The sequence below is a fragment of the Phaethon lepturus genome, unplaced genomic scaffold (assembly GCF_000687285.1).
Source record: "Phaethon lepturus isolate BGI_N335 unplaced genomic scaffold, ASM68728v1 scaffold4033, whole genome shotgun sequence".
Classification (NCBI taxonomy): domain Eukaryota; kingdom Metazoa; phylum Chordata; class Aves; order Phaethontiformes; family Phaethontidae; genus Phaethon; species Phaethon lepturus.
Window position 1 is genome coordinate 27,681 of NW_010528212.1, and position 13,485 is coordinate 41,165.

General features: G+C 37.3%; 1 protein-coding gene across 2 annotated transcripts in view; it reads right to left on the reverse strand.

Moving 5' to 3' along the window:
* Positions 1-3,198: 3,198 nt before the first annotated feature.
* HSPH1 (heat shock 105kDa/110kDa protein 1) overlaps positions 3,199-13,485 on the reverse strand; it is a 20,986-nt gene continuing 10,699 nt past the window's right edge. Inside the window, exons 8-17 of one of the 2 annotated variants that reach the window (XM_010283590.1) lie at positions 13,052-13,158; positions 11,448-11,581; positions 9,079-9,284; positions 8,181-8,312; positions 7,303-7,440; positions 6,752-6,877; positions 6,119-6,226; positions 5,893-6,012; positions 4,564-4,725; positions 3,199-4,067 (exon numbers count right to left, since the gene is read on the reverse strand). In XM_010283590.1, coding sequence (XP_010281892.1) covers positions 3,867-4,067; positions 4,564-4,725; positions 5,893-6,012; positions 6,119-6,226; positions 6,752-6,877; positions 7,303-7,440; positions 8,181-8,312; positions 9,079-9,284; positions 11,448-11,581; positions 13,052-13,158 — 1,434 coding nt within the window. In that variant the 3' untranslated portion in view covers positions 3,199-3,866. The remainder of the gene's footprint in view (positions 4,068-4,563; positions 4,726-5,892; positions 6,013-6,118; positions 6,227-6,751; positions 6,878-7,302; positions 7,441-8,180; positions 8,313-9,078; positions 9,285-11,447; positions 11,582-13,051; positions 13,159-13,485) is intronic. The other variant, XM_010283591.1, reaches the window with a different exon arrangement.

Sequence of the window (13,485 nt, forward strand, 5' to 3'; positions counted from 1 at the left end):
CAAGTGCAAGACGGTGCACTTACAGCATGTCTTTGCCTTTCCTACAACAAGCTAAGGAACAAAAAGATTAAATTCAGCATGAGATGTATTAGACTGCTAACTAATAAATGAAAACGTCATTATATATGCAGCAAGTGTATTTGGTATTCCAGAGAGATTATCTTATTTTGGCTCTATAATTTTCATCACGTACATCTATGAAGAAAGTAAAACCTATCACAAAAATGGGAGAAGAAATAGATAATAAAAGGAACATTTCACTGAGAGGCAAGATACCTGAGCAAATGTCAAAATGCGTAATTTGAACTTTAATCGTAGTCAAGTCTATGCACTGTTAGTCCACCAAAACACTCTAGATGAAGCCTTTGAGAGGTTACACAAGATTTACCTCTCATTATTTTTGCCCTTATCCTTTTGTGGTTCTAAGCTCTTGGTGGCTTAAAATACTTAAAAATCTGTTTTTTAGAAAAATAATTTCTCAGACTGTGCATCATTTCACAATTTTTAGTTCCACTAAACCTTTTGAAAAAACATAATGGCAAAGTAAAATACAACAGTTCTGGTGAGTCTCATGTATTTTACATAAGTTTGAATTGTTTAGGATTCATAATTACAGAAAGGTTGAATTTCAGGCAATTTCATGTGTGTTGTGAGCTCATAAACTATTTTAAAGAAAGAGTTAATCCACAAGGCTGTTATGTTGGGAAGATAATGGCAGTTATTAAGGAATATTTATATAGGTAACTAAGGTTAATAATGACCCAATAAGGCAGTCTGAGTAAGTGCTTTTTGAGTTTTTTCCACTCACATCCTTAAACATTTCTAGTGGGAATTTGACCTCCTTGTATACTTCACAGAGATTTCTGGATAAGAAATACGTGTATTTATTAGACACTTTTCTAGGATCTTTGAAAGCAGTGGAGTCCAAAGAGTCTTGGAACACAGCTTGAGAAAACCATACCTCAAAAATAAAAATACATTGAATAGTGATGTAAATTCTCCCTATTCATAAAGCCACTACAGCAAAACAGTTGTAGACTTAGGTAAAATTAGGAACTTTGAGAAGTACATTGTAAGTACATGTAACAACTTAACACACGCTATCCTAAATACTCCATCAAAAGAATTTCAGAAAGCTTCTTTTAGAGTAAGCAAGTTCTCTTCTCTTGGAAGAAAAAAAAAATTCAAACTTCTGTGTGCTATTTAGTCAGTAACACAGTTAAAGTCACTTAGGATAAGACTGATAAGATTAAACTCGTCAGCAATCTATGCCTTGCACTGCAGAGTGTTCTGGTATGTTGCAGCATGAAGGAAACTGCCATCTTGAACATCCTCACCTCCCTACCACTGATGCTGAGATCAAAGTGGAAAAACACATGATATTCACATGTGTCTGGTAAGAGGTAAATTAAAAAGCAAGAAATTCATTAAATTGGAGGGAGGGGAGAGGAAGAAAAGTTGAATCACTAATTTCTGCTTTCATTTTTTCCCCTCAGGTTAAAGCACAAGCACTGTAAGAATTTAAATAATCCACTTATAAGGGATCCATCAGTTACCACAACATCAGTTGCTATGAAATAGTTAATGTTCCAGAAATCTGAAAAAAAACCCCACAAAACCACCCCAAAAAACCCCAAACCACCCAGATTTGTCTGTTCTCAGTACAGGCTTCTTTTATGAATCTTCATTAGAGGAAAATTAGAGCAGTACCTTCTATAGGGGTAACTGAACACATGACAATCCACCACTCCAGGGACTGCAAAGCTTCTTTTTGTAGATCCAGGACTAGATGTTCTGACAGAATTCTACTTTAAATGTCTCCATGAAAGTTTTCCTCTGTTCATGCTAAGCTTCCTGCTATGGCATCCTACTGATTTTGCAATACATGTTCCCATCTTTTTCAGTTTTAGAAGCTTAATTTCTATTTCAGCAGTAATCTATGCAAGCAGTAATCTGTTACAAAAACTTAACCCTTGACGTTACCACTCTACCAGTACCAACAGGAAAGTACTCTTCCACACTTCAAACTTGGTTTTGAAGTCTGATCCAACTTCCTATTGTTTAGCTCTAGGAAAAGTATGGGGAACAATTACAGCATTCGCAGTGTTGCCTGCTGTACACAATTGTCTGATGGATCAGCAGTGGTAAAGAATGAACAGGCAGCTCAAAGCAGCCAGTAACAGGGAGATTTGCTTTTTCATAATCCAGTTACTTAGTCAATGCAGAAAATTTGGTACTACTGTGGGAAGCTGCACACTGTAGTGTTGCTCCTGCCCCTGGCTGTGAGAAGACTTAGGGTGCTCCTAAAAGCACCAACTAGAAAAACATTAGGCACAAGTAGGATTAGTTGGCCCTAGAAAGCACCAGCCCTCTCGTGTACTCCCTCTTCAGTAGCTCCGGTGGGACTAGTTTCTCTTCTTCTCTTTCTGGTTTTGTTGTTGCAGACAAAATACTATTGGAGCCACATTGACTTTTTTTTAAAAAGAAACTTTGTATTTAGTGACACTGGTCTTCCAGCATCTGGTGTCACATGCTTATAAATCCTGTCTGTGCTCCAGTGCATCAGTAGAGATAATCCTCCTCTGGAATATGCTTCCAAGAGAAATCCTTCCCTCACTACTTCAGGTGCCCAATTCCCTAGTGTAGTTTGATGTCTACAGCAGAAGATACAATCTCTTTCAGCATCCTCTCCTGCTCCAAGTACCTAAAAATAAGCTTCCTTAATAGACTACAGAGGTTTACTTAATTTTTCAAAAGGGTTTAATTTTTCAACCCTTTACCAAGGTCTAACCAGAGCCACTTGCTCAGAAGAATGGATAGGCTGTAACAAAAGGCAGAAAAATCTGGCCTAGGTATTTAATCAGATTTTAACATCTTATTCTGAACTGCAGATTGTCTCTAAGCTATAGGGTTGTGTGTTACAGATTTTGTCCTATGCCTTAACATCTGGGAAGTTTCCAGGTTCTTTCAGGTACATACAACCCTTGAGGCAAAGAAAAGACGACACAACCAGTTAAGCAGCTGAGTTACTTTCAACTCACTGCACAACTCTTCCATGCTAAGCATGTGAGTTTTAAGCTTTTTGTGACTCTTGTGCACAGGAACACAGAGTAATGGCCTATCACAAACTGTGAAAAGGGTAACACACTTCAATGTACCAGAAGTACAGAAAACAACTAAACCCAACAAGTCAGGAGATACCAGTAAAATGAACTTTATTTTAAAGCTCATTAAAAAGCTTCACAATAACACTAAGAGAATTAGCATTTCCTTCATTTTATGTACCCCACATGAAAAATGTATTGTTTAGCAAGAGATGAAACATAGGCGTTTCTGCATGCTACTAACACATTTCACCATCTTATTACCTGATAAGTGCTTCAGACTGTAATAATCAAAAACCTTAGAACAGGAGGATTTCTTCTGGAAAGTCCTTATGAACGGGACAGACACTGGCTTTTTATTGACATACCCAATTAGATGTCCAGACGAAAGAAAACTACCTTGGCATCTACAAATGCCTACGAAGGTTTCGATTACAACCTTTTGAAGGAGCAGTATATTTCAGAGCAAGGGCTTCTTTTCATCTTTAGTGATGCAAATGGTTAAATACTGCACAGAAGCTTAGTATGAACTCACAATTCCACAGGAATCTGGAAGTTACCAAGGCAATTTTCCTTTTAGGATAGTCATGACCAACACTATTACTATTCTTCCTCTCATAACACAACATATCCCAGACAAGTCTTGAGAAAAAAAAAATATAAATAGTTCCCAAAACAATGCATTCCCACCCCCTCCATCACATACGACAGCAAAAATATCTTCTGTCATGGGATGAAATAACTTGCTGCAAGTGCAGTGGTTTAGTCCAAGTCCATGCTAATGGTGTTTTGATCACTCGGATGACATTCGCCGTTTTGTTGAGGCATTTCAGAATTTTTGTCATCTTCGCCCATATCTTCAGTTTTATAATCACTCTGGTCATTTAATGGGTTTTCTTCATTAGGAGAGTCAACTTTTGGTTTTGGTTGTGTCACAACAGGCTCACAGACACTGTTTAACTCCTAAAAGAAAGGGAAAAGCTGTGGTCAGAATACACATTAAGGCCCCACCAGCTTCACAAAGCTAGTGTGAAGAGTCCTGTGCCCAAAAGACTGAAACTTGCTTCGGCATCTGTTTCCCAAGTCCAAGTTGACAAGTACTTATTGTACTCTGAAATAAATTAACTGGTCTACTTTCTGAAGTGCTGTGGGCAAAGTTCTTCAAATTAATATTTTGGATTTCATACAGGGTTTTTTTAAAGACTATTTTGTACCTACCAGTAACACTGAAAAACAACCTGAGTTTAAGATGACTGAAAGACAAAATGTCAATAATCTCCACAGAATTGTATACAGTATGGTACAGTTCCTCTGCTTCTCTCAATCTTCTCTGTCCATACTTTCTAACTACCTTTTAAGAACACTGGAGCAGTAAGATGAAATTAGCGGTGAGAAAGGGGGACAGGTATCAGTTTAGCTTTAGCACCAGCCTCTAAAATTAGTTTCTTATGGTACTTACCTGTAGCTTTGCCTTAATTTCACTTGAATGCACAGCTGGATCCTGATCTAAGCTCTTCTTAGCCTGTGCACTCACAGCATTATTCATCCACTCTGCCACTTCACCAACACACTTCTCTACTTTCATCATTTCCATTTCATCGATGTGGATATATTTCTCATCCTGCCCAAATACAAACGTTTTGTATTAGTTAATAATGTCAAGTATACTGTCAAAGGTATGCCAACAAGACTACCCCAATTATTTACAACTTACAATCCTTACCGATTTTCAAAACAAACAGAAGTTGGCAACAAGCCAGATCTATTACAGCAAGAGGCAATAAGAAATACAGATATCAAAATAAAGCTTCCTTTGCCCAATAATCAAACAAGAAGCCTAGTTCTTAGAGGCTTCAGAAACAGGTCACACAATAAAATTTAACACACTTAATGGGGCTGATAAACAACCATCCCCTCCCTCTTGGGGAATCTTACATGGGCCCAAGTTAGTTTAGACAGTGCGATTCCAATGTACACAGAAAGGGAAAGGATCAGAGTTGTTCATCTGTAGGAGCATTCCCTACAATGCCACAGTTACACAATTAACTGATATCAGGAGAAGGACCAACTCAGCAACACAACTTATGATTTTAGTTAAGAATCCTAAATGTGGATTCAAGTCTTAAATGTACTATTTTCAGTGATGTTATTTATTTTAAGACTGTAATACTACTGAATGACTTCACTTAATAATGACAATTTTGACAATTCAGCTGTGAGGACAATTGTTTCTGATGCAAGTCTATCTCAAACTGAATTAGCTTGACTGTTGTGAGCTGCCCTATTAAAACGCATTAAGCTGAAACCCAAGGAGTAAATTTTTAAAGAAAGGAATGCTTATCAAGAAGGTAATCTTCAAATACCAATGGCAAAAAACCTCCAAACACCTATATATATAATAAAGCTGGATGTTCTAGTTTATCCCCAGTAGCTTTTACACTAATGCTGCTCACCATGGCACAATTCTTGTTCCCCAAGGAACTGGAAGAGCACACTTCTAAAAAAGTCAGGTTAGCTTTTGAAAGGTCAAGACTCACACCAGTCTAAACCTCACTCTTTATAAGAATGTCTTTTTTGGCCTGAAAACATACAGAAGTATCAAGCAACTGAAGATATGATACACAGTGCAAGATTTTTTGAGTACTGGGAAACATTTGTGGTGTTAAATTTGTGACCTATATAATAGTACATTGCAGCTCATCTGAGAGTGAATTAGAAGCCTCTGCCAGCTGGTGAGCTTCAGTGAAACACTGTATGGTAAAAAGAAAGGCACTTTGAGGCCACTTACTTTATTCCTGAACTCCCCAGCTATTGCAGCATAATACTGGAGCCTGTGTCCCAATTCTTCTAACAGCTTTGGTCGTTCTTCTGCTTCTTGATAACGCATTTCTATTGGAGTACCCAATTTCTGGAAAAAGAAATTCCTATGCATTATGTGATTCATTAACATTCATTAACATTGTTTTGTTTAGTATTTTGGAAATTTTGCATTTTGGGCATACTAACAGACCTACCTTTAAATCCTCTAATTTGTCTACATACACCTGCTTAGCTTCATCCTCACCATCTTCATACAGCCAGCCTTCTGTCTCTGTTAGGAGTGCAGAGAATCCCTGCAGATCCTATGTGTCAATATAATTCAACAGGTCAAACATCAAAATATGCACCAATTGACTGTGTTTGTCTTGCGGTAACAGGACACTGGTAAATATTCACATTAATTCTTAGCCTCCTATGTAAAAACTACATTTCTACTGCAGCTTTTGCCTAATTAAGTCACTTAAATTACAGCAGCTTCTGAACTGAGAAACACACACATCTACAACATCAGTAGCATTTATAGCCTTTTGTCCTTGATTAGGCCAATGTTAGGTGTGCAATTTTAATTCAAGTTTTTGGTTATGCAGCACAGCTTCCCGCCCAGTCACCATTTTTATTTGGAAACAAAATTTTACTCCATTTGTGACAAAATTTATTTTCAGGTATATGTACTACTCACTAAGCCTGGATCAGTCCCAGCCATCATTCAAGTGAGTTATATGGTTTTCAGCTGTTTCCAGGGTGGCTATGAGAAAGCTTGACTAAGGAATGCAAAACAGATATTTGGTAACAGTATTTTCAGATAAGTTTCTGATACCATAACCTACCTTTTCACAAACAAACTTTTCATATGGCCCAGACAACTTGTCCCTGAACTCATACACATATTCCTCCACTGCGTTCTTGGCATCATTTCTTTCTTTCTCCAGTTTATCTTGCATAATCATCTTTCCCTGCATAACCACAGAAAATATTTTAATTAAAAATACCTATGTTCAAACAGCATTCTCAAAGCACAGCTCCTGTAAAACACAGTAATCTCCCAGAGGCCTTGGCTCACGTAACTGTTGGAATTGTCATTTCCAGGCAATGGACTCACCTGAAGAAATGGGTTGCACTTCTCTAGATTACAACAGCTTGAACCAATCTGTGATGTCATTCCATGCATCAGTGCTCTGACACTTGCTATAAACAACACTTCAATCTTTCTGATTAACATTTGTCAGTCATGTGTTAAAGGTGGACTGTATATTAGCTCACTGTAAATTATTTGAGTCCATACTTCAGGGTTACAGTAAAAGATCAGATGTTGCCTTAAAAAGCAAATGAATGGTTAATAACTGCAATCAAGAAAGCAGTCTAAACCACACTAACTCACCTCCGTTTCAATATACATATTGAGGAGATCTTTTCCTAACTGCCAAACCAAGTTAGCTTCAATAGGTAGTTCCACATTCTTCACTTTTATCTTGGGTTTTTTAGCTTCTGGGGGCTGATCACCTTTCTTCTCATTTGTCTGAGTTGGAGAGAAGAAAAATACGATAATTTTCCTGACTTCCTTCTGGTGAAGTAGCACTATGATGAAACAAACATTCAGAGGAAGAACATGCAGAGATTTTCTGTGTTCTTTCAGTATCTTCAAAATACACGTGAGGGACTTTCCTTCTATCCTAGTCTCCTTACAGTCTATTTCATGGACAGCAAGTACTGAGCTACAGGAAGGACATTTCTCAGATGTGGTGTATTCTCAGGTTTTCCAGAAGTGCCCATCTGTAGCTCAGCACTTCACTAGAGATACTGACAGTGGCAAGATTTTAACCCAAAACTTATTTCATCTTATACAGATGAAAGAGCAAACTACCAGCAGTATCATGCAGGCATTATGTTTTTCACATAGATTATTTCCTTTTAGGTTTATGAATTCCTGATCTAAACTTTTCTCAGCAGACCTAATAAACTTGGCCTCTAACAGCTGTTAAACAAATTGAAATGTCTGCAACCCAAATAAATTAGCTGTATAACACTTCATAATGACAGGGAAGTGGTAGAGAGAAACTTCTTGCAGTATTTCTTTTGCAAACTCTGTACAAAAATTATCACAAGACATATACATTATTTTTCACAAGAGATATAAAGGTATAAAAATGAAGAAGGTTCCAAGCACCGAGTTCCTTACTTTTTCCTCGAATAAGCTACCATTTTAAAAGCCACCACTATAGAGCATAACATTTTCAACAGAGTTAAAGGGTCACTCACTTTCTTGACATCTGGGATTTTGTTTTCTTCAGAGGGAGGTTCTGATGAAAGGGGTGACTGTGACGTTTGCTGACCATCAGTTTGTACCTGGGACTGTGTTCCAGCCTCACTGTTCTCTTGCTGGATATTTTTCTGAAATGAAAGCCCAGGCACAAAGGATGTAGAAGGCATGTGCACTTGTATTTAATAAAAGTTATAGGGCACTTAACTTCTGACGCACATATTGTACAGAGTGCCCTACAAAGCATTCTGTGCACACGCAGAAACACACACGCTTTAACTAACGGAGATACAGACTAGGTGCAAGGCTTGCAGCATAATACTCTTGTGTGTGTGCGCACATGCTACCACCTTCTCTCACAAAAAGTGGCTTTTAATTTATTGAGTCATAGCTTTTAAGGTTTCCCCCCTCAGAAAACTATTAAAACATCAAGTACACCATAACAATGCTGCATTATTCCCCAGCCTTCCGCTCCCCTTCAATGCTGTAGAAAACAATCCAGCTTTCCCTTTCACAAAAAGTTTCAAACATCTTCAGTAATATGAAGGATTACACACAAAACCTTTTAACACAGAGAACATGGATGACTAATAAGCCAAACCAAGTCTTCCTATTTGGAACAGTCTGATAACTATGGCAGCTGTAAGCAACTCCACCCTCAATCTATCCACCTGCTGCTATTTGGCACTTTGCTCAATAATTGATTTTGAAATCCACATACCTTCAAGATAGCACAAATTTTATCCTGTTCTTAAAGACATTCTGTTTCCTGACATCTATGCACATCTCAATTAACCTCATTTTGCTTCCTTAGAAGGTATTTTTCTTCCAGAGTATGTAACAGCAGAACACACTTTCATCAGTAATGACATTCACACACAAGAAAGTTCAACTTACATCACTCGAGTTTTCAGTAGGCCTCTGGTCCTGAGATTCCACTTCAGTCTCAATACCAACATCTTCACTCTCTTCACTTTTAACTGGTTCTACCACAGACGCAGTCGACACACTGAAAATGCCATGAGTATTAACACGGACTTTCACTTTGACTTTAGACTTCTCTCCATCTTTCTGGGCTGCCACATTCTGGATAACATACCTACCTAAAAACAAAAGCATCAATTCTCACACAGTGAAATTAAATAGGTAGTATTACAGAGCCAGGAAAACACCTCCCTTGTTCATAGAGGACACATTTTCTAAATATTTGACGAAGCCTCTGTGGCAGTCCCATGGTTCCCAAAATGAAACGAATACGACAAAAAAGCCCCAAAAGTATGCTGCTTTTCAGACAACTTCACCTTACAAACCGAAAGGGAGAATGCTTCCATCATCTAGGGTAGGTTCTCCTGCCATTAGTAATACAAAGTAAAATACAAAAAGTGAAAGGTCACTCCCCTTTTCTTGTGCTATCTGTGATGCTATAGTGGGCTGAAAGAAAATTACACAAATATTTAGTCTAATGCCAATGTCAAGTGGTATGTCTTTTTAATACAAGTTATTGCTCAACATAGAAACAGTATTTCTATAAGTGTTCTTTTCAGCTTCCAACATCCATATAAGTCCACCATTACCTTTTATTCTAGAGCAGAACACAATTGTTTTGTAACTCCTGTAATACTTGAAACAAGCATTGTGAAACTAAGAAACAAACAATTAGTTTAACAGTAAATGAAGAATCAGATCTCCTTAACATTAAAAGCAGACCTATTTTTCCTGCCTACTACATAGTTTTATGTGTATCACCAAAATAGTGACCTAGAGATTACGATGCTTGTACAGCTGCAAAGTACAAGTTCACTTCATCACAGGCTAGATAAACACATGCTTGCACATGCACACAATTCCTCCATCAATAGATCTAAACCGCAAGCATACAAGCTTTTACCCTGCTTACTTTACAGGCTAAAGAATGTAATCTTCCCTCTCTTGTAAACTCAATAGTAGAGTCGTGACCCGTCCTCCCTTTTGGTAGTCCCATCAGAACTACTGACTCACCCATTAGGACTACTAACAATTCTGTTCTGAGCAAAGAGTTCAAGTGAGCTCAAATCAGTCTGATTTTCAGTTCTGTTCTTACCAGTCTGTGGAACAGCAGTTAAACGTTTTGTTAAAACCATATAAATTGTACCATCACAAATCCCACTATCAGTCTTTATGGTAAGAGTTCACATGAAAGGAAGTCTGCAGTTTCTGTAACTACAAAATATGGTACTGGTTTCTAAGACATACAGTATTTGAACTTTGTGACTTTCACTGAAACAGCCACATAATTTGCTTCAAAGTAGAGCAAATAACTGATGTTTCCTGTTAGGATAATAGTTTTTACTAACTTTGTAGTGCATTAGGTATTAGCTGAAATATTGGTAAATTAGATGGGAGAGGTTTTGCCCTGTATATTCTCCCACCCATTTTAAGAATATTTATAAAGCTTATCTTTAGCACTACAATTCTGATAATACTGCATTTTAAGTGCATTGTTAACCAACAGGACAGCTGTATTGTCAAATACTTAACCAAGACTGGTCATTTCTTTTACCACTCTGAAAAAAAGAGTTGAGCTTTCTAACTGTTGCTTGGTTTTGTTAGAAAACTCAATTACTTGACAAGTAGCTTTATCTTAATTTTACATGCAAACATGCAACATTTAATTGCATGCTCAAAAGCAATTATTTAATCAACCTGTCTTTACCATCACAATCTTTTTCCAACTAACCACATTGTAAACTCTTTATCAGTGTCAACACTGTCAATGTTGTAATTTGTCAAAAAGGATGAAGGAGTTGCTTGTAAGTGTAATCTAGACAATTCAAATCAATACTGTAGTCTTGTAGCTGACACTATTTCAGGCTGCTTTTATTAAAACTTAATCAGCATTATGTCAAACCCAGAAAGTACAAGAAAAAACAGCAACTAGTTACTCAGGAAGCATTTAAGTTTTTTATATGTATGAGATATTTTTCAAATATTCCTAGATTACTTTAGCAATAAGCAGAAAAGAAGATTTAAAAAGTTATTTTTTGCAGCGATAGCCCCATTCTAGTCCTGGGCATTCAGCTGCAGTTTTCCCTCACCTCTTCATTGGGCTGAAACAATGGAAAAATAAAAAAATCCAAATTCAGTTACCTATGGAATGGGAAAATTGAGTCCTTCAGACACAAAGCCTAAATATATGTCATACAACTATACTGTAACAGAACACAGTTACAGAACTGATTGACAACCAAACAACCTAAGACAAAACCATTTCCAAGACAATTACTTACCAATTTTTGACTCAGGATATGGGACTCCATTAGGATCAGAATAAAAAGCTTCCAACTCAAATGGACCTTTCCTATAGAATGTAAGAACCTTGGAGAAAGGTGCTGCATGATTTCTGCTGAAGACCTCATGAACTCTATAATTAAGAGAAAATATCACTTTTAGCAGATTATTTGGGCTGAAAGGCTTTGATCTAGGGTCAGAAGTCTTCAGAGAAACTTTGGCACACTTTGACACATTTACCCTTTTGAACAATTCCAAGAAAGATACTTCACTACTGTACTGTAAAGAAAAAAGTTACTGTTGTCTACTCTAATGGGAAATTATCCTATTCCACTAATTTTGAGTCTTAGAAGCAAATACATTTAGCTGTAGGTGTCAATTCAGTGACAGACTATCAGCAGACCTCCAAAATTTGTTTCCTGCACAGACATTATTCTGAGCTTGGAATAGCATAATTTAAATCATAATTTGCACCCTTCCTCAGTTAATGTCAAAAGGCTAATTATAGCCCTGTTAATTCCTTACTGATTTACTTTCTGTGGCTCAGTTGAAAACCCGACACCGCATTATTATTCATTCCTTGACATGACAGAAAGACAACCAGCTTTATTTCATGTTCTTCCTCCAAGGTCTGTTTCCTTACTCATTTACTTTCTGTGGCTCAGTTGAAAACCCTGACACCGGATTATTATTCATTCCTTGACATGACAGAAAGACAACCAGCTTTATTTCATGTTCTTCCTCCAAGGTCTGTCTGCTATTATGCCAGTGTGATTCCAATTTCCAACTGAGTTTTGTCTCCTAACTATGGAAGGATCTCATTTGATAACCTAAATGTGAGAAAATCAGAGCTTCACCTAGAATGTGAACCCACAGGTTGCTCTCAGAGGCATGTAACAGAACAATTAGGTTCTGCATCTCCACAGAAGACAGACAAAAAAAAAAAGGCTGAATTACAAAGAATATGAGAAAGGTATGAACAGGTCTCTCTAGAACTCTAAACTTCCTAAAAGTTTAACTCAGACTTCTTTACATTCTAGAGAGCAACTGCGTTTCCCATAGGCATGGCACAGTTAACAGAGAGCTCAGAGTCTTAAAACACTGCAATTGCAAGAAATTTCTCTTGCGAAATCCTAAGAGTTAAATCCTTGCTTCTGCTTTCAGCCAGACAAATAGCATCCAGGTAAGCTCACAATATTTACATAGTGCATAATGTTCCCACTAAAACAAGAATCTAGATTAGGTGTTAGGAACACCTTGAGTAAAACAAGCTAGAAAGAAAAGTGGGATCGGGATCCAGCAGTTGTTCTAGCTCATTTTGTATTCCAAAACTTGACAACTGGATAAGGGCAATACAAGAGAAGATACTGGTTGGTAGCTCAATCACAATTATTTTTAATGTTTATTGTTTAACATATGAGGAGTTATGGTTAGAATTTCAGTGCATGCCTTTACACAATCTCCACTGTCAACTCTCTGTGGTACGTGGCCTATGAGCCTTCTGCATCAGAATGCCAAGACCCTAATTTAAATGCAACCAAGAACATTATTTTTGAACCATGAAGGCCAAAAGCTTCACTGAACTGTAGTTTGAGCTACCTACCCTTCAGTGTCCTCTGCTTCTGTGTTCCATAACAGAGATATTGGGAAAGGTGTAGCATCTGTCACAGAAAATTCTCTCACTTTAAAAGCTGGAGAAAGAATTGCACACTAAACAAAAAACAGACATGCATTAAAGTTGGTTAACTGCTCTACTCCACCCACCCCCAAGATAGCTAAGCATCTTTAAATAAGAACTGCATTGACTTTACTAAAACAGAGCTAGGCAAACTGCTTGATTTCAATGGAGTATGGTAAGAAAATAGAAATCTCAGAAGCATTTATACTCTTTGGGTTAATGGGACTTTTGGCCTTATTCTTACTGTAGGCTTGTGAAAAAAAGGTAACAGTCTAAACAAATACCAAGACCGTAAAGAATGGAAGTGCTGTATTACATAGTCCTAAAGTCGTGTTTATCTTACAGGTTCTGCTTCTTTT